Below are 20,567 nucleotides of genomic sequence, written 5' to 3'. Positions count from 1 at the left end.
AGAACAGTGCTCTTCAGGTCTGAGCACTGTGAGGTGCTAGGAGGTGCTGGCAGCCACTCCCACAGTTCATCTCTGAGTACAGCTTCAGCTCATGCCACTTTGCATGCTGTATTCTTTTTGGTCTTGTTTTAGTCTCCTGTTACTTGTGTTTTTCTTTGTATGTTTGCCTTGGCTAATCATCTTCTCCCCTGCCCTGAGCTTTTCCACTGAACTCTGAACCAGGCACAGGACCTTAAGTTTATCACTGTTGTTTTCAACTTATTAAGGTTTCAACTATTAGCTACCTAATGCCATTAATAGCAATAATAAAAGTAAATTTTATTATTTTTTTTTGTAAATTTTATTATTGATTGAGTTCTTATATACCAGACACAAGTTTAAGTGCTTTTTATAAACTAATTAAATCTTCACAATAATTTTATAAAGTAAGTGTGGTATCATCTACAAATTAATAAATGTACCTGTCTTATAATTAGAAACATAATAATTTAACCTTGAGGACAGAACAGAATTGAGGCCAGGCAGGGCTTTATAGCAGTCCTCTTGAAATGTCTTGGAAGATTTGCTCTTTAGCCACTTCGAAGTTTCTCATGCTTCATGTGTGTTCCTGTGTCTCCATCCTTTCTTCTTGGCTGTCAGCAGGGACCGAGAAATGTGATTCTTTCATTTTTGTTTTGCAAAAATTAGAAAGTTCATTTGTTAACATAAGGACCTTTTTCTTGGTAATGATTGATATTGTGAGAAATGTGCATTTAAGCTGGACATGGTAGAGCATGCCTTTAATCCTGGTGGCTTGAGAGGCTGAGATAGGAGGATCCAGAGTTCAAAGCCAGCCTCAGCAATGGTTAGGCACGAAGCAACTCAGTGAGACCCTGTCTCTAAACAAAATAGAAAATAGGGCTGGGGATGTGGCTCAGTGGTCTAGTGCCCCTGAGTTCAATCCCTAGTACAAAAAAGAAAAGAAAAGAAATGTGCATTTAATATTTAATAACAATCTTAACATTTTAATATATTTGAGCCTGTATCAATCATTAATAACAGTATTTAGCAAATTGGGATGAATTATCCTTTCTACATTTACGAAGAGGCCCTAAGAGCTGGGCCTGCTGGCACACACACCTATAATTCCAGCAACTCAGGAGGGTGAGGCAGGAGGATCACAAGTTCAAAACCAGCTTTGGCAACTTAGACCCTGTCTCAAAATAAAGAACAAAAAAAGAGCTGGAGATGTGATGCAGTGTTTGAGGACCATGGTTTAATCCCCATACCAAAAACAAGAATGACAACAACAAATAAACACTTGTTGAAGTCTTTGGGAAAAACCATTCATTATTTATTTTTTTCAGTAATAGAAACATGTGAGTTCTTGCTGTTTGCATACCATGTGGGACAACGTCTGATGAAGATGCTGATGACCTAAGTGTCAGCCTCATTGTTAGAGCAAACCAAGCCATGAGTCTCAGAGGGGCTCATGCATTAATGTGCCTTCTCCCAAGTACTATAAAAGACTGGCATTTATAATATTTGTCCTAGTATGTGTTTCTCATGCTCTCTTGAAGTATACTTCAGAATGCTGTTTTATAGTTCTCCTAAGTGATTTTTTTACCCCTAAATTTTGAGGGTTGGTGTATTAGTTTCTTGTGACTGCTGTTAACAATTATCACCAACCTGGTGCTGAAAACAACAGAAATATATTCTTTCATGGTTCTGGAGGCCAGGAATAGGAAACATCAGCAGGACCACACTCCAGTGGAGAACCCGTTTCTCATCTCTGCCAGCTGCTAGTGCTGCTGGTAGTCTTTGATTGCAGCCTCATTTCTCTCTCTGATCATCCTTACTTGAATGGTAGCATTGAATTTGAGGCCTGCCTGGATTATCTACAGTGATCTTATTTCATGATTTTTACATTTAAAAAAATTTTTGGTATTGGGAATTTAACCTAGGGGTGCTTTTTTTATTTTGAGACAGGGTCTCACTAAGTTACTTAGGGCCTCGATTAGTTGCTAAGACTGGCCTTGAATTGTGATCCTCCTGCCTCAGCCTCCCAAGCTGCTGGGATTACAGATGTACACTGCCCTGCCTGGCTCATGATTCCTTTTTTAATTTTTAATTTTATATTTTTAAATTTTGAGATAGTCTCACTAAGTTGCTGAGGATGGCCTCAAACTTGTGATCCTCCTGCTTCAGCTTTTCTTGGTTCTTAATCACATTGACAAGGACTTTTTTTTTCCAAGTGAGACCACATTCGTAGGTTCTGAGAAATTTGATGTGGATATCTTGTGGTGTTCTTGGCCTATTATAGTTACAATTACTATTGTATAGAGAACTACTAAAAAATGATAGCCCAGGACAGACTTCCTTTATCCTCCTCCTCTTTCCTCCTCCTTCCTCCTTCCTCTTCCCTCCTCCTTTCTCTTCCCTCCTCCTTCCTCTTCCCTCCTCCTTCCTCCTCCTACTTTCTTCTTCCTCCTCCTCCTTTCTTCTTCCTCCTCCTCCTTTCTTCCTCCTCCTCCTCTTCTTTCTTCTTTCTTCTTCTTCTTTCCCCCTTGTATTAAGGATTGAACCAAGGGGCACTGTACCAATAAGCTACATCCCCAGCCCTTTTATTTTTTATTTTGACACAGGGTCTCACTAAATTGCTTAGGGTCTCACTAAATTGCTAAGGCTAGTCTCCAACTTTTGATCCTCTTGCCTCAGCTTCCTCAGTCACTGGGATTACAGGTGTGTGCCACCATATCCTGTAATTGTTTCTTCTCCTTCCTTCCTTCCTAGCATTTCCTTGATTTTTATATTTAGCCTAAAAATTTGAAAAATTTCTATACAATGTCTTCAACCAGAATATAAAATCTTATGTGAATATTCATCTGTGAATGTGTGTGAGGATATTTTATGACACAGATCCTTTAATTTTTTATTAGCAAATGAGAATTCAAATTTTAAAGTCTTATATTCATATATTTAAGTTTTAAATTAAAATATAAAAATTTTCTTCTACAAAGAGATCAGCACAGTTGATATTTCTGGATGTATGTTTTTATAAAGTATCTTTATAAATACTTATGAACCTTTTGTCTTTCACATCTACATGGAGTTCTGCACTTTGATTTTTTCCGTTTAATATTTCTTGAGCATTGTATGTACTAACACTGAAACATCTATAGTCATACCTTACTGCAGTAAAGGAATGCAATCTAATTACTAAACCGTACCTTTACAGTGAACATTTTTAAATGATTAATATTATGAAAATTTAATCACAAAAAAATTCCCTTTCTACCCCCTTTTCCTTAGGGTATTGTTTCTTGGTGGCTTTATGGACAAGGTCTTATATGTTTGTCAACTTGATCTTTAAGCTGTCCCCAAATAAACCCATGCTGCCCTTAACCCCATAGCTTTTTACTAATTCAGTTTCTTACCCTACAGCCTTGCTCTGTAGGCCTCTCTTCCAGAAGACTCGATGTTCTTTGCCCCTTCCTGGCCATTTGTTTGGGTTCTTAGATGATAGCACTGTCAGCCCCCACTTCCCTATCTCTTAGTTGGCTTGTCCCCTCCCTGCCCACAGTGTTGGGCTGCGTTGTCCTAGCTTCCCAAGTATTTTAGGAAGATTGCTCTTTCTTTCCCTGTAGCCTTCTTTTTTTCCTTTTCCTTCTTTTCTCCTTCAGAACTGAGGTGTAGTTTTTTTCAATTAGTCTCAAATCAAATCTACCTTTCTTGATGCCTCTGAGTGATCATTGCTAGTGGCCATTACACAAAATGACATGTTACCGTTAGAGTTTGAAATCTTTGGTTTGCATCACAGTTTTCCAAATTTTGAGTCTTCATCATTAAGCAGTCTTTTGCTGCTGCTCTTCTCTGAAATCATACATTCTTTCTGATTGTTCTTTTGAGACCTCTTATTAAATTGGGAAAATCAGTATCATGAAGTGGCGAGGTTTCTGTGGTTCAGGGTGAGGGACTTCTTGGTCCTCCACAGGGCCATTGCTTGGGAACACTGTTTTTCTTGCCCAGAGGCTTTCTGCTTATTTCTTACCTCTGTTCTTAGCTAAAATTCCCAGGTAACAGATGAGTCACACAGAAATTTTCTTAACTCCGGTGCTTTACACACTTTGGTATTTGCCACTTTGGTCATTGTTCATAACTTTGTCAAGGCAGTTACAAAGATTAAATGGAATATTGTTTATACTACCTTAAAATCCCTTGTCAGAAACTACCAAGATTGAGGCTGCTAAGCCCCATGGATTGGGAGCAGTTAATTCTGCATGTGAATTTCACAAGGTAGGATGCAAAGCCATTTCAATAAATGTTTCTCTCTCTCTTTTTTTTTTTTTTTTAGCTTTCTTTTTTTTAAGTTATAGATGGGCACAGTACCTTTATTTTATTTATTTATGTGGTGCTGAGGATCGAACCCATTGTCTTATGCATGCTAGACAAGTGCTCTACCACTGAGCCCCAGCCCCAGCCCCGTATAAATGTTTCTTAATCCTGGTGAAGCTAGTTTTGACTTAGGTTTTCTATGTTTTGTGCTTTTGTTTTTTTAAAATTTAACCTTGAAGAGGTCTAGTCAAAACCTTTCTTTTATACTCTCTAGATCAATTCAGCATTTATGAGTTGTCTCCTAGTTCCTACAGGAGATGGATACAGCTGTGGTTTTGTTGTCACCCTCTAGGTTTGTGCCCATTTTCATGTTACATATTTGTTTCTGATCTCAAAATGGTGAAGATGCTAAAGTCAATGAAAATATGTTTTAGTTTTTGCTTGTGGCCCTGAACAATTTCCACTGGTGGTCTTTCTCAGCTGATAATATCTTTCAGAAAAGCATATGAACAATGGATTTATGAACCTGCTGGTAGCTTTTCTGTCTGTGGCCAGAGTTCCACTCCTGTGTTGTAGCTGCAGCTGTGTTAGCAGGTCCACTTGATCAGTTCGGAGCTGCCTCCTCCCCTTAGGAGCACTGCTGCAGCCCATGTCCTCACTGCCCCTGCTTTCTTTTGTTCTGTGGTTGAATCACATTCAAAGGTAGAAGGAAGGATTGTGAACTTAACAGAGGTTATTCCCGTGCTAACTGATTAATTATCCATAATTTCATTTAAAGACCTCTGGTATAAACCTGGTTTTCATAGAGACTTTAAAAATATGACAAGGTGAATCCCTGTTGTCTTAAGTCAAACCAGGTAAATGGTGTAGCTGTTAAGTGTTTGGGGGAAGTGGCCTAGGCCAGAGGCTATTTTTTTCCTGAATTAATGAATCAATATCATTACCATTTCTTCATTCATTAAGATGTCTTTTAAGGGCTGGGGATGTGGCTCAAGCGGTAGTGCGCTCGCTTGGCATGCGTGAGGCCCGGGTTCGATCCTCAGCACCACATACAAACAAAGATGTTGTGTCCGCCGAAAACTAAAAAATAAATATTAAAAATTCTCTCTCTCTCTCCCTCCTCTCTTACTCTCTCTTTAAAAAAAAAAAAAGATGTCTTATAATATCTTGCCTTTAAAAAATCTTAATAAAGTGAAGGAATGTTGTAAATTGGAAAGTTTGAAGAATTACCCGCTTCTGCTCTTTCTGTTAGGGCTGAAGAAATGCAGAGCCACGGTCTACTTTGCCAAATGCAGCTTGTGAATTCTCTACCCGTCACTTGAGTTCCAGACTCAAGTTTCTCTGGGTTCCCAGCAGTATGCCAAGTTCTCTGTTGTTTCCTACCTCACTCCCCGTTTCATCCTGTCTCAACAGAGGGGATCCATGCTGCTCCTCCTCTCCAGCTTGTTTTCTTTCCTGAATGCGTCTTCTGGTGTAGCAGACCAATGCTCTTCTATGTGGCTGTTGGAGTCTCCTAAGCAAAAATCTGTCCCAAGCTCTTGGATCTTTGCTTCTGTCTATGAGCTGCTTCCTGGTGATCTGTCTACTGCTTCCCTTTTTAGTCAGCTGTTCCTAATTGCAATTAACTAATAACAGCACTTATCACAGATCTTGGTTCATGCCAAGTAGTCCTCCAAAGTAGGTTCTCCTCCCTTTCTGAGGCTGAGAAAACTGAGACTTAGCAAGATAATTAGTGGTAGAGCACTCACCTAGCATGTGTGAGGCACTGGGTTCGAGCCTCAGCACCACATAAAGATAAACAAATAAAGGTATTGTCCATCTACAACTAAAAAATAAAGATATTTAAAAATCAATCAGTCAATCAATCAGTCCAACCCAGAGCTACTTCTATTTAGGCTTCAATTTTTCTTTTTTCTTTCTTTTTTAAATATTTATTTAGTTGTAGATGAAAACACAGTATCTTATTTATTTTTATGTGGTGCTGAGGATTGAACCTAGTGCATCACACATGCGAGGCAAGCACTTTACCACTGAGCTACAGCCTCAGCCCCAAGGCTTCAACTTTTAGGACTCCCAACTTGTGTCTTTGGTACCAGGCTCTTCTTGGTGTTTGTGTTGGTGTGAAGACAGTGTCAGAGCGTGAAAAAGACAGCTGGTGGAAATTGGTAAAGAGAAACAAACAAAAAACAAATAAATGAATAAATGAAAAGAAAAGAAAAACCCTTTCGAGTTTGGTCTGGCCCCTGATTTCTAGGTGGCTTACCTGGCCTCTGTGGAAGTACCATCTGTGGTGCTTCCTTTCTAATCTTGCTGACTGGAGCTCTCTTCCTGTGGGTCTAAAGCACCTTCAGGAAGCCCACTGCCAGGTTGAAGTGGCTTGGGGTTCTAATGCAGTGTCACAGGGGTAGCCTGGGACTGAGGAGGATTCAGGGCAGTCTGAAGAGTTGAGTTGTATGTGAGGTCTGGCCTGGACATGTCACAACTTATTTTGGTTAGTTCCAAAATAGTGTGTTTTGGGGTTATTGCTGTTCATGAAGTGAAGGCAAAGCTAGTCATCGTGCCCTGACTGGTGGTCTTCAAGATTTAATTGATGATTTTCCAGACTAAATAAATATCATCTCCGTCAGGGTTCATTGTGTGTTTTTGTTGTTTGGTTTACATTTGTCTTTCCTTTTTGAGCTGCTAGTTTCCTCCTTTCTTTGCCCCGCCTCAGTTCCAAGCAAGAAAACTGAGTGTTTGCTGCATCATCACAGGTGAGAGGCTTTGTGCCCATCTCTCCCACTTGAGTGCCTGTCTACAGCTGCAAGTTCAGATGTTGTGGAGCAGAGACTGTGTCTCAGACTTCTTCATGGAACATTGGGTTTATGTAGAATCTGTGCTCTGCTGCTTGCTAGGAAGGGCCCTGGAGCCAGACACTAAATCTCTGGGTTTTATTTCTTATTTTGGTACTCCAGCTACAGAGTGATGAAATCTGCATTGCCCAGCAGACCCTTCCCCACTCCTGCCTCTCTTCTGTGCAGCTTCAGGGGCCAACATGATTCCTGGAAAATTGTTGGTACATAGAAAGTGATGGAATCGGAAGATTAGTTCAGTGATTGTGTATTTTCTTCAGAAAATTAATCAGACCTGTCCCCCAGGTTTTACACTTAGTAGTTAAATTCTGTGTTTTTGTCATTGTCTGTGAAATGTGCTTCTACTGAATATTCAATTTTAGCCTCAGTCTCCCAGAGGCACCCTCTGTTGCCTAAATAGTGTTATTTGGTGTGGCAGTGGCCAAACAAAAATCAGCATTGTGCTTGTAGTTTTAATTGTCATTTCTTTTTTTTTTTTTAAAATTCTTTTTTTTTTTTTAATATATATATATATTTTAGTGCTCGGCGAACACAACATCTTTGTTGGTATGTGGTGCTGAGGATCGAACCCGGGGCCGCACGCATGCCAGGCGAGCGCGCTACCGCTTGAGCCACATCCCCAGCCCTAATTGTCATTTCTTTAACATATACAAGTATCATATTTTGTACTTGGTGCTAGGTCATTGGTGATGTGGGTATGCATGAAAATGTATTTATATCTCTGAATTATGGTTTAGGAGAAATTTTTTTTTAAACTATGTCTTTGACAGATTTTGACAAAAGTCTTTCTCATTTGTGTAAATAATTGAAATAATTAAAAGCACATGAAGAATTGTAAGAACTGGATTCCAATAGCCACCTTTTTTTCCTTTCAAGATTATTTTAGCAATTTAAACAACATTTTGCATAGTGGGAGACTGAGATGTCCTTTTGTTCTTAGTGGACTACAATTAATTATTTGATATTCAGCCTGAAAGCAGGCTGACTTGGGGCTTTCTGCCATTGTTACAATAGCTACGATTGCAGAAGGATGCTTCTGTGAAGCAGACTGCCAGGTGCAGTGCCATTTGATCTAAAAAGGTCACAGGAAAAGGGACATTTAAATTAAGTTATAAATTACAATTGAAGAACAATATTTTGATGTGTGAGACCAGAGATGTCAGAGCAGGGAGATGTAATCCATGGGTTCATTACAGAACAGAGGCGCCTGACAGCTGAGCCAAGCCAAAAGGAAAATTTATGTGCAACATCATGCAGACAGAAAACAGCAGCTCAGACGAGAAGCAGGAGTAGAAACGTGAAACCTTGTGGTAACACAGAATCTATGCTAATAAGACTGCCTGAGGTCCAGAGATGTTTAATGACTGCTGTAATATAAATGAGGTGTTCGGACATGTGCACATTTTCAATCTTATTTAAATTAAGACCTTGTCTTTGCTCTATAAAATAACATACTTTATAACCAGGCATTACGGTAAGTTATCTCACCCTTCTGTCCAACATATAGATTTGCTGAAATTTCAGAATTGTTTAGAGGGGAGTTAAAGCTTGAAACAAGATTTCTATCCATGGCAGCTTAGAGGAAGGATATAATTTAATGTTTATGGCAATTCAGGAGAAGTTCAATCATGAGTTAATTAAACTGTAGGCAGTCATTAAGTATTATTTATTCTTTTGAGAAACTTGCCAGTAAAGCACTTATATATATTAAATTATGGAAAGTAATAAGCAGGGAATGATTTGTCAGGCAGGGTGAAAGTAGCAGATTTAACTTGGGCAATTATGCAGAAATGTGTTTTTCTACTCATGGCATGGTCCTCTCTTAATGCTAATCCTTCCTTCAGGTCAGGGATTAGAACAAGACAGGGTGGATGTGTAGTGACAGTCAGCATTGTTGGCTCATTGACCCCCTACTTGTTTGATTTGTCTTATGTAGGAGTTGTGCATCTATAGTACCAACGCTGGGATGACACCACTGCAGGGTTCAGAGCTGTTGTATGTTTGAGAGTGTTTGGCACATGTGTCTCATGGAATGCAGCTGATCTGGGACAAAGCTGGCAATGAGTCTGCCTCCTGCCTCCAGTCCTTTGCCTTTTTTGTCAGGCTGAAGAAGGCTTGGAGTCCTTGAGAGCTTTTTGTGCAGCTGGAAAAATGTGTCCATTTCTAGATGCACAGTGAATCAGTGGAGTGGTTACTGTCCTCACAGTGGAACCAAACCAGGTGTTTTTCAGAGGCTGCTTTTGTGTTCAGCCCCCAAATCCCCTCCTGAGTCCACTGTGTGGAGTTCATGCATGCCTGTCCTTGCATGCCCTTGTAGCCCTCTGGCCAGCCCAGTTACTGGCATAAAGAGTTGCTCAGTAGCTGTTTGTGTAGTGAATGGAAAGCCACTGGAGCTGGATTGTCCTGTTTGATCTCATGGTCCCAGCACTTCTGAGCAGAAGATGTAGTAGAAGAAGGCTGGACCCTAACAGGGGAAGAGTTCACCTGTGCTCTTTCACAAGGAACCAAACAAAAATGTAGGAAACAAACATCTCATTGCAATATGTGGAGCAAGCCTGTGGGCCATAAAACACATTGCTAAAACAGCAAAACAGGGTAGTTCTATGATGCAACCACCTGAAATGATAGTGGATTGATGAAGAATCACCATTTTGTTATATTCCCCAGTCATAAATCCCAGGTCTTGACCCCTGCTTTAGGGAAGATGGGTTTCTCAAGTATAGAAGAACAGTTATGAACTTTAAAAAGCTGCAGAGAGATTTACTCGTGTTTGTTCTTTGGATAAAAACAAAACACTGCACACCCAGGGGAATGAGGTTACAAGCAGTTTCTGCTAAATGAGATCTTTCTTCAGTGGTTGGTGTAAGATCTCAGTGATCTTTTCAGTAGCTCCTAAATATGTACAGTTCTCTACATTCTACATTCAAACTGTGTTTCAGATTTTCCCAGCTTGACTTGGCTACAATATAGACAGAAAGGTTTAATTGTATTGCTTTAATTGCTTTTCCATGGCTAGAAAGTGAAGTTATAAGAAGCACCCCTACCAGCCCCCCAGTATCTTCCTTGTAATTTCTTGCAATAGTCTTCCCTTGGGAAATGGTAGAAAGTCTTATTCATATTAAAGAACCTTTGACTTTAGCAGATGAGATGCCTACATCAAATGTCCTGATGAAACAGATCATCTCCGTGATCTTGAGCAGATGTTTAAAATTGGAAACCAATCTAATATTTTTCACAAAGTGAAATTTAAATCCTTTAGAGCTTGATGCTATATTGGTAGAACAAACGTTTTTTAATGCCAGTTCTTTGAAGATATGAGATAGCTAGTGTTTTGGTAGGTGTACCAACTTATGTGAGGAATAAAGTTGAAATGTCCAGTTTAGTTCTTCCTTGACCTTAATTTGGTCCCTCTCTGAAGACAGGAGATCTTCACAGTCATTCAGAAAAGAAAGCCTTTTTTGAGAAGGGCCTACTGTGCACCCAGCAAAAATAGTAGAACCCAACCTTTTAGGACCCTCAAATTGGGTGTGGCAATTAGAACCATGTGTCATTGTAGCACAGTCCTTCCTGTTGATTCTCAGAGGGTACACTTTTCTTGGCTCACATTTTTGTGTTCTTTATCTTTGGTGTTGCATCTGTATCTGCCCCAGCAATTGAAAGAGTGCCTAGCACAGGCCAGCATGGCACAACCAGTGCTGCAGGGTGAAGGAAGCCCTGGCCTGCAGGCACTGTCCGGGTGCGTTCTGAAGACTGACTGCTGTTGGGAGCTGCATAGGCCCTGGCGCTTCCAGAATGTAGTTACACCCCTGCAGTTACGCTCTCCACTGTTGAGTTCCTCACAGTTAATTGTAGTCCAAAAATGTTAAGTGAAAAATTATAGAAATAAAAAATTCACAGGTTTTAAATAACATCACCATCACCACCACCACACCATCAGCAGCAGCATCATCATCATCATCATCATCATCATCATCATCATCATCATCATCAGTACTGGGCACTGAGCCGCATCCCCAGCCCTTTTATTTATTTTATTTTGAGACAGGGTTTTGCTAAACTGATTAGGGCCTCACTAAATTGCTGAGGCTAGCTGATCCTCCTGAGCCTGGGATTACAGGGGTATGCCACCTTGCCCAGCTTGTTATGGTATACTGTTATAATTGTCCTATTTTGTTACTAGTTATTGCTAATCTCTTAGTGGTGTGCCTTATTTTAAAGATAAATTTTAACATAGGTGTGGATGTATGAGAAAACACATTGTGTATATAGGTTTCAGGCATCCCCTAGAGGTCTCGAAACACAATCTCCATGGATAAGGGGGAAATACTGTTATTCCTTTAAAGTTGTAAAGCTCAGTTGCCAGAGTTTTCTCAGACAGGATTCCTGGCAGGTAGAAATTGGTGTTTGTTAACAGTAAGAAGGTGTCCCTCTAGCAGAGTCCATGTCACTCCTGGGAAGGGGGCATGTGACCATAGCACAGCTGCTTCTCTGAGCTTTTATACCAGCCCTCCTAAACACTGATGTAGCACAGTGCTGTGCCAGCCCTACTCATTCCAGAAACATCCTTCACTTTTGGGATGTAATCCCACTTTGTACTTTGCACATGCATCTTTGAGTTAGGGTAGGTGGGAAAGTGTTTATTAGGTTTATATCATGGGGAGGTCAGAAATAGGAATATTTTAAGAGGGCTATCAGACAGTGGACCAAAGGAAAGGAAGGAGGTTCAGGTTATAACGTCAATTTAGTGGCTTCTTCGGGGGAGAGTTTTGTAGACAAAGTGTGAATACTGGGATATGTTTAAGGGAAATGCCTTTTTCTCCACTGAGTACCTCACCAGAAATTCAGCTGGGGGGTTATGCAGGCAGTAGCCACCCTCCAGCTGATGGCCATGAGCAGCAGCACAGCAAACAGTTTACAGCCGCTCCTCCTGATAATGATATGTGATTTCAACTCACCCACTCAGCACTTTGCTTTTAGAGTGGGACTTATATTCTTAGGAGAAATTTCCTGCTATCTAGCACCTAAAATTTAAAAATTTTCCTGTGAACTATACCATAGTTTTAATCAGATTTTACAAATTACGGTATTGATGTGGGTAATTATGTGAAACATAAATGGTTTTATTTAGAACTTAATTATTTTGTATCTCTGGAAGGTTACTCTCTAATCTAGAAAATGATGAAAATTGAGATAAGACTGCCTCCTTTTTTTTTTTTTTTGTTTTTGTTTTTCTGGCACTGAGGTTTGAACCCACCAGGGGCACAGCCCTTTTTTATTTTAAGACAAGGTCTCACTGAATTGCTGAAGCTGGTTTTGAACTTGTGATCCTCCTGCCTTAGCCTTCTGATTCGATGGGATTACAGGTGTGTGCCATCATGCCTGGCTCAAATACACACACACACACACACACACACACACACGCACGTGTATGTGTATGTGGTGATGATGATGGTGTCAGGGATTGAACCCAAGGATGCTTAACCACTGACCCACATCCCCAGGCGCCTACCCCTTCCCCCAATTTATTTATTATTTATTTGATTGGGCATAGAGTTTGTTTTTTGTTTTTTTTTTTTCCAGTTTGTATACCTCTGAAAGTAGATTTTTCACTGCTGTATCCTAGTTTCCACTACATTGCCTGAATCCTAGTGGGTGAATGAGTTCCAATGAATTGAGAGTCTGCCTAGGTACAATAGTCAGAGGTGTTTACTTACTTATTCTTTCATTTCTTGGTTTGGCAATTGTTTCAGGAGGCTCACCTTATGTTGCAGACTGTATTAGGCACTGGATGTACGAGTCTACCCCCCACTAAAAAAAAAAAAAACACCTGCTTCTGGTGGCAGAGGCCTAGAGGCATGATGAAAAGGAGATTCCTAGTGAGGATTTTGGAGGCAGCTTCAGTTTGGAGGTGTAAAATGAAAAAGAGAATCTTTCTACCTGCTGTTTCCCTTCATCATCTGCAAGTTGGGAGTCAGCAAGTAGAACAGAAGGGGGCTTACAGGCCATGGGAGGAGTGTCTTTGCAAAAGTCTAAAGGCCATGAGTAGATATACCAGCATCTTTATTCATCGGTGCTAAAAAATTAGCATACTGTTAACAAAATTGTTTTCTTCAAAAACTTTTATATTTTAGGCACCTTAAATGCTTTTTAATGAATTACTGCAGTTGAAAAACTTAATGCTAAAAGTAAAGAACATAATCTAGGGTGTCCTTAGGCTGCTTCAGGGAAAATGGGAGAAGAGTGGGAGTCCCAGCTGGTTGGATCTGAGTCTTGGGACTGTCACCTAATGGTGCAGAGTGAAGAGCCTCTTAACCTCTCTGTGTCTCACTTTTCTCAGCTATCAAATGAAATGGTGAGAGTTCCTATTTCATAAACTTAAATAAGAAAATACTTTTCCTTTGGGTGTAAGGAAGACAGTGAGTGCAAGGAATGTGCCAAGCACTCTGCAAGGCCACATGTTTATCAGATGTTTGCTTTGTCTTTCTTAATACTATTTATTTTATTGCCTTACTTCTCTCCCTATTAGTCAACTTTTCATTACTGTAACAATTACTTGAAATAAATCAACTTAATACGAGGAAAGGTTTATTTTGGCTTATACTTTCAAGTATAAGTATATGGTTGCTTGGACCCATTGCCTTTGGGCCTGTGCCGAGACAGCACAGCATAGTGGAGGAAGCTTCTCATCCAGTGGCAGTCAGGAAGTGAAAGAGGGTGGGAGAGACCAATGTCTTACAGTCTCCTTCCATGGCATGCCCCAGTGACCTACCATCTCCCAGTAGTGCCACATTGGGGACCAAATCTTCAACACTTGGTTCTTGGGGGAAGTTACTTTTTAGATCCAAACCAAAGTACCCTTGAAGAACAGCAGTGAGCAGTGGTTGGATGAGAACAGGTTACCTGCTGATGGAATGCTCAAGAGTCTCTGTGGCCTTTCCATGATTCTTCTTTTGGAGTAAATGCAGGACTTGCCTTTTATTGATTTGCATTCAATTCTGCTATTTGGTTCCCTTAACTAATTAAGATTATTGTTTTCTTAGCTACATGAAAGTGGTTATGATGCTGGCAAAGCCCTGCAGCGCCTGGTAAAGAAGCCTGTGCCCAAGCTGATCGAGAAGTGCTGGACTGAGGATGAAGTGGTGAGCATGGACCTGCATTTCCCTTGGTTCTGGGCCATCAGGGTGTTCTCTCCTCCATGTGTGACCTGCCTGCTGCTCGGGGAACAGGGATTTATTTGGAAGACAGACTGCCCATGGCATTTATCAGTCAAAGGGAAGAGCCTTCAAGCCTTGCAATTACACAGGAAGACTTGACTTTTCTAAGATTAGGTTCCACAGATGTTGGGAAAGATAGCCCCAAGCTTCTTGGAGGGGAGAAATGAATTGTTACTTTTATAAAAGTTAATATGGTTTGTTGTCGGTGTTGGTACAAGCCAACTGGCAGTAACTCCGTATTTTAAGATCATATATGTCAAAACCAGGTGATACAGAATCTAATTTGAGTAGTGGCCCTGGTGACTTGTTTTTATTTTGAGGGCTTACAGAACCCCTAACCTACTGAAGGTCATTCATCAAAACAAGAAAGCATAGACCAGCCGGGCACAATGGTGCACACCTGTAATTCCAGCAGCTTGGGACGCTGAGGTAGGACCACAGGTTCGAAGCCAACCTCAGCAACAGCAAGGCACTAAGCAACTCATTGAGACCCTGACTCTAAATAAAATACAAAAAAGGGCTGGGATGTGGTTCAGGGGTTAAGTGCCTCTGGTTCAATCCCCAGTTCTACCCCACCACCTCCCAAAAAGAAGGAAGCATAGACTCAATGAAGTGAATACACTAGATTTTATGTACCCATTTTGTTGCTGTGGCCTATTAAAGGAGTTGGAGAGAAAGAAATGTGTCCACAAAGACAGACTTGCAAACCCTTAATTCCTGCCTGGCAGACAGTACTCATGAAACTACATCCCCATCTTGTGACTTTTCAAAGGTATTGCTGTGATAGGCTTAGAGATTTCCTGTGCTTTTGCAAACATGGTCTTCAGTGGGAGTATTATTGCTTGACATTTGCCCTTCAGGTAAATGCAATCAAAATGACTGGCCATGATTGACATATTGACTACAAGTTCCTCACCTGTTTTATAAAACATGGTAAGGAAGAGTATTTAGAAGTTGTGTGTGTGCTTTCTTGATCCTGCTCATTTCATTTATGCAGCAATATTTATAGAGTGCATATCATGTGCCAGGTGCTGTGCTGGGAGCTGTGTCAAGAAGAACACAAGGTCCCTCTTCAAGAGTCTTATGTTTTAAGAGGGGAGACCATCCTAACTCAATATGTTTCAAGTGGTAGAAAAGGACAAAGGAAAAATAGAGTCGGGTAATGAGGATGGGGAACAACTGGGCAGAGGCACTGCCTCGTAAAAGAGGTTAAGGCAAGACCTTTGTGAAGTGAGGAGGGAAGCCTCTTGGATGTCAGAAAGAAGAGAGTTCTGGTTCATAAGAGGAAAGCATGCTTGGAGTGTGTTTAAAATAAGCAGGAGGCTGGGTGCTGTGGTGCAGTGGGTGTCATGCAGCCACTGCAGTCCCTGCAGCTTGGAGGCTGAGGCAGGAAGATCACGAGTTCAACCCCAGCCTCAGCAACTTAGTGAGGTCCTAAGCAATTTAGTGCGACCCTGTCTCAAAATAAAACATGAAAAGGGCTGGGGATGGGGCTCAAGGGTGGTTAAATGCCCTTGCATTCAGTCTCTGGTACTTAAAAAAAACAAGGGCAGGAAGGTAGCTGGGGCACAGTGAAGAGTGGGTGGCTGTCCCAGGGCAGATCATGTGTAGCCTGTAGGCCGTGGCTGCCAAGGTCTCGGCTTGGCACCAGAATCACGAGCCACCACACACCTTTGTAGGTTCAAATAGCAATTCTTTATTCCCGCTCTCACACGGCCTCCACACAGGTCCAGGGACAATCGCGTTCTGCCGTCTCCCGCACAATTCACCTACTCCACGAGGCTCTCTCCAAATCCCATTTTAATCTCACGAGAACTCAACAAGCAGCAGGAACACCCTAATCCCAGCAATAATCTTCAACTTCCAATTTCCCTAAAACCCATTATCTTAAACTGGCAACGCCTTAAACTCAAGGAGCCGGTTACTTCCTCAAACCTGATCAGCTCTAAACTTGGATCCGCCTTGGTCCTTGAGCAAGGTCACCTTATGAAAGCATGCATGCAATGTCCCATCGAATGTCCTCTAAGCAGCATGGGGTACGCTTGGCAAGGAAATTTCAATGCGTCATTCCTACTTGGTAATGGCCCTCAGCACGTGGCAGGGTGTTGTCTTTTGCTGTGCAGTGCAGTTTCTGAGACTCTTGAGTTCCAGGGAGCAAGGAGGGCGAGCAGGACAGCAGGGGTGGGCCTGGGATGTGTAGGGAAGGTAGAGCCAAGGGAATGTGTTCATCCAGTGACTTCAGTAAGTGGTGCTGGTGAAGGTTGAGAGAAGTGGGGACAGACTAGCAGAGATGGACTGAGGCTTTGGTGATAGAGCACCTGTCCCTTATGATTGAAATCTGATCATACTTTGGGTGAAACCTTGTAACTGCTTTAAAATTACAAGCCTTACATGATTAGTAGAGAGATTATAACATCTTGAACATTTTTTAATGTTCAAAAATGGCCAAAGTGAAAACATTAAATTCAGATGTTTTGAGACGTTAATATTAACATCTTCTCTGGAAACCTATTTACATGGGTAGAAGTTTGATTGGTAAGATTTTAAACTCCACAAAAATTTTTTGAGAAGAAAGATACAAGGAAAATGGGAGTTCATAACCCACTTGAATCAAAGTGTGAAATACGATATATCAAGATCTATGTAATGTTTTGAACAACCAACAATAAAAAAAATAAAATGTGTAATAAAAAGGACATACTTTCATTTAAAAAAAAAAAGATACAAGGAGATGAAAAGGGGAATGAGTGTGTAAGTAATACTTCAAGGATGTCTGCCCCTCCTCTTGGCCTGCCTTGGTCATCCTGTTGGTGCTTGGATACCACAACAGCTGCTCCCCTGCCTGCTCACCTTTAGTTCTTGAGCGTCCTCTCACTTCAGTCAGTCTGTCTTTTTGGTATCTTCTCACGTACCTCCTCCCTGCCCCTTCTCTGTCCCTTCCTTCGTACTCCTGCCTCCTGTACTGACTCTGTCCTCTCCCTTCCACCATTTTTCTCATGACCTTCCTTCCCTCTGGAATTTTTAAAATACACAGCACAAAGTCCTCTCTTCCTGCCTAGAGAAAGCTGATTTCCTTTTCTTCCAGCACTTGCTAATATCAGGCCAAGATGTTGACCGAGTCCCCAGTGCAGCTGTGCACAGACTTAGCAGTGGGGGGCTGGGAGGACCCTTCAGGCACCAGAAAGAGCTCAGTGTTATTTTGAAAAACAAAACAGGACTCCAAAGTGGCAACCATTCCAAGCATGGGATAATGATCCCTAACTGCGTAAACTCAAGTTGGTTTGGGCTTATTTTTATCATGTTTGCTTCTTGTTTTGAGAAATGTTTTGGCAGTTACCCAGTTACTTGCAGAGCCTGGGGATCAAATGATTCTCTTATTTGAAAGAAGTTAAGCTTGCTTTTTGAGAGGGAGTGATTAAATAATTGATAGGCTGAAGGAGGCTTCTGATGAATATATCCAAATCTTTGAATAGATTTATGTGGCAACAAAGCAGTCCCTCTTTACCTTGGTTGCGAAGAAACACCTGCTGGGTTCTTGGAGCCCCTTCTGATGACTTCACCACATTTTCTCACCCCAGGAATCACAGACATAAACAAGTGTGTCCGGGCTGGGGATGTGGCTCAAGTGGTAGCGCGCTCGCCTGGCATGCGTGCGGCCTGGGTTCGATCCTCAGCACCACATACCAACAAAGATGTTGTGTCCGCCGAGAACTAAAAAATAAATATTAAAAAAAAATTCTCTCTCTCTCTCTCTCCCTCCTCTCTCACTCTCTCTTTAAAAAAAAAAAAAAAAAAAAAAAAACAAGTGTGTCCACCCAAGTAAGTACAAGGGCCTACCTATCTTCTTTTTCCTCACAGTTTTCTATACACTTTGGATGTCCTAGTTATTTTTAGACTTTGTTGCCTCTGGTGTGTTAATTTGATCTAGCTAACCAGTACCAGCAAAGCCCTCCACAGGTTGTTTCCCATAGCCTGTGTGAGAACCTGTATGAGAACAGCCAGCCCTGTGAGAGGAGAGCCTGCCAGTGGTGCCTCCTGACAGGCAGGGCCCTGCCCCTGGAAGAAACTAGAGCTTGACCCTTCCTGCTAGCTGGATCGGCCCTTGCCCCCTGTGGCTGTCACTCCCTCTTCTGCTGTGTGCCTCTTGTTTTTACTGACCCTTTATCCCCGTTTCCTCATGACACCTTTTGTGCCACGGTCATGAGCTGGTTGTTAGTTTATAAAGTTATTAAGGGTAAGGACTTATTAAGGTGAGGTTAATGTCTCTCCCTCTGTGGGGTTTGAAGAATAGTGGTGGCACTTTGTTTAAGGTTATCATTCCTAAAATTTCTTCACTCAGGTCTTCCTCAGTCCAGCATTTTAAAACTTGTAATAGTTAATATTATTGAATTAACATCAAAAACTTTTACTTGCAGCCGAAACTGACCTTAAAAATTTGATTTTTAGAAAATGCTTTTCAAATTACTCATCATCCCACCTTTACCAAGGTAAAGAGGGACCTTTAAATATTTATTTTTTAGTTGTAGTTGGACACGATACCTGTATTTTATTTATTTATATGTGGTGCTGAGGATTGAACCCAGGGCCTCGCAGTGCTAGGTGAGCACTTTACCGCTGAGCCACAACCCCAGCCCCATCATGATTGTTATTTTTGTGAGCATCATCATCACTCAAGTGTTTCTTCCTAAGTCTCTCGATCACTACTTATGTCGTCTGAGACTCAAAACCACACAAGGGGAAGCCTTTTATCTCACATCTTCTCTCAGTAACTGCTCTGACAGTTTGTGTGTGTGTGGATATGGTGTTTCTAATTGAAGTTGCTTTGGGGCGAAGATTCTTTGAATCTTGTTTTATTGAAGCCAAATTTGTGCTAATTTCTGTCAGATTCTATACCAGATACTGCAAAACAATTCTGCTTCTGTGGAGTGACTGCAAGAAATACCTTGGTAACTAGCCTGTAGTGTATATTTCAGGTTAAATACACTGGTCAGACCAGGGAAACATTCTGGAAGAAACCCTAGGGGAATTCATGAAGCTTTTTAAATGCTAGGGTATGGCAAGGATAGAGCCAGAAGATATGACCAGATGCTGCCTTTAAGTGTTCTATTATTGGTAGTTAACCAATTTCATGTGCATTTATGCTAAAAATATGGTTCCAGCCAGGCATGGTGGCACATGCCTGTAATCCTAGCTACTCAGGAGAATTGCAAGTTTGAGGCCTACCTGGGGGGGAATGTAACTCAGTGACAGTGGCTTAGTGCTATCAAAAAAAGAATAAGTAAATAAAATAAAGTATTGTTTCTTTTCAGAAAACCATCCAAATTGGTAGGACTTAAGAAAAAGGATGAAATGCAGATCAGAACTTAAAAAGCAAAAATCCAGAAATTAGATTATTAGGTTTTTAATTAAACATGATGCACACTTTTAAATATAACACAAAGGCCCTGGGCTGAACTGCACCTAATCAGATTAAGTCACCCTTCTATGCTTGGATAGTTATTAATTCTGTTTATTTATGCATGCAGGCTGAAGGTAGTGTTGGCTGCTGTTGTGTTACTGCTTATTGCACTGGGATTCCACTGCTGCTTGATGCTGTGCTCTTAATTAGCATTCAGCTGTTGATTAGGGGAATACTAGGGATGCTAATTGAATTCTTTTTAAAATTCAAGGCCTGCACTGTCCTTGTGGAGTTTGGCCTGACTTGCAAGGATGTAAGATTGGGTGCTCCATTGGGCTGTGCCGGTTTTTCACCCTTTGCTTCCTGTCTTGTTGCCTGTTACTTGGTTTTTTAAAATATTTTCATGTTGATTTAGCTTTCAGAAAAAATTCAGATGCTGCAAAAAAAATTCAGAAGGTTTTGTTGCTTACAATAGTAAAGCAAACTGTTTCCATTTCATCTTGGCTAACAGTAGCTTTTATCTTGAAATATGCCGTCCATTAAATATTTTAATACTACTTTTGATGTAATACATTGAGGTGAACAACCTAGGTAAAAATAAACTCTGAAATTTTTATCCAAAATAGTAATCCACAGTGGTGATAAACCTTAATTGGCTATGTACATGGATTTATTTACAAGCTCATAAATTTTAAAACATCTAAACCTTCCTTCAGTTTAAAGCTCAGTTTATCATAAATATAAATGAAAATCCTTTCAAAATTGACATGACATGGTGAACTAATTTCC

General features: G+C 40.9%; 1 protein-coding gene across 7 annotated transcripts in view; it reads left to right on the top strand.

Moving 5' to 3' along the window:
* Positions 1-20,567, top strand: part of Rere (arginine-glutamic acid dipeptide repeats) — a 407,183-nt gene that overhangs the window by 291,056 nt on the left and 95,560 nt on the right. For all 7 annotated transcript variants that reach the window (XM_078025199.1, XM_078025198.1, XM_078025196.1 and 4 more), the window contains one exon: positions 14,207-14,305. In XM_078025199.1, coding sequence (XP_077881325.1) covers positions 14,207-14,305 — 99 coding nt within the window. The remainder of the gene's footprint in view (positions 1-14,206; positions 14,306-20,567) is intronic.

The sequence above is a fragment of the Ictidomys tridecemlineatus genome, chromosome 11 (assembly GCF_052094955.1).
Source record: "Ictidomys tridecemlineatus isolate mIctTri1 chromosome 11, mIctTri1.hap1, whole genome shotgun sequence".
NCBI classification, from domain to species: domain Eukaryota; kingdom Metazoa; phylum Chordata; class Mammalia; order Rodentia; family Sciuridae; genus Ictidomys; species Ictidomys tridecemlineatus.
Note: the sequence above shows the minus strand (reverse complement) of the source record. Positions and strands in the feature narration are given on the sequence as shown.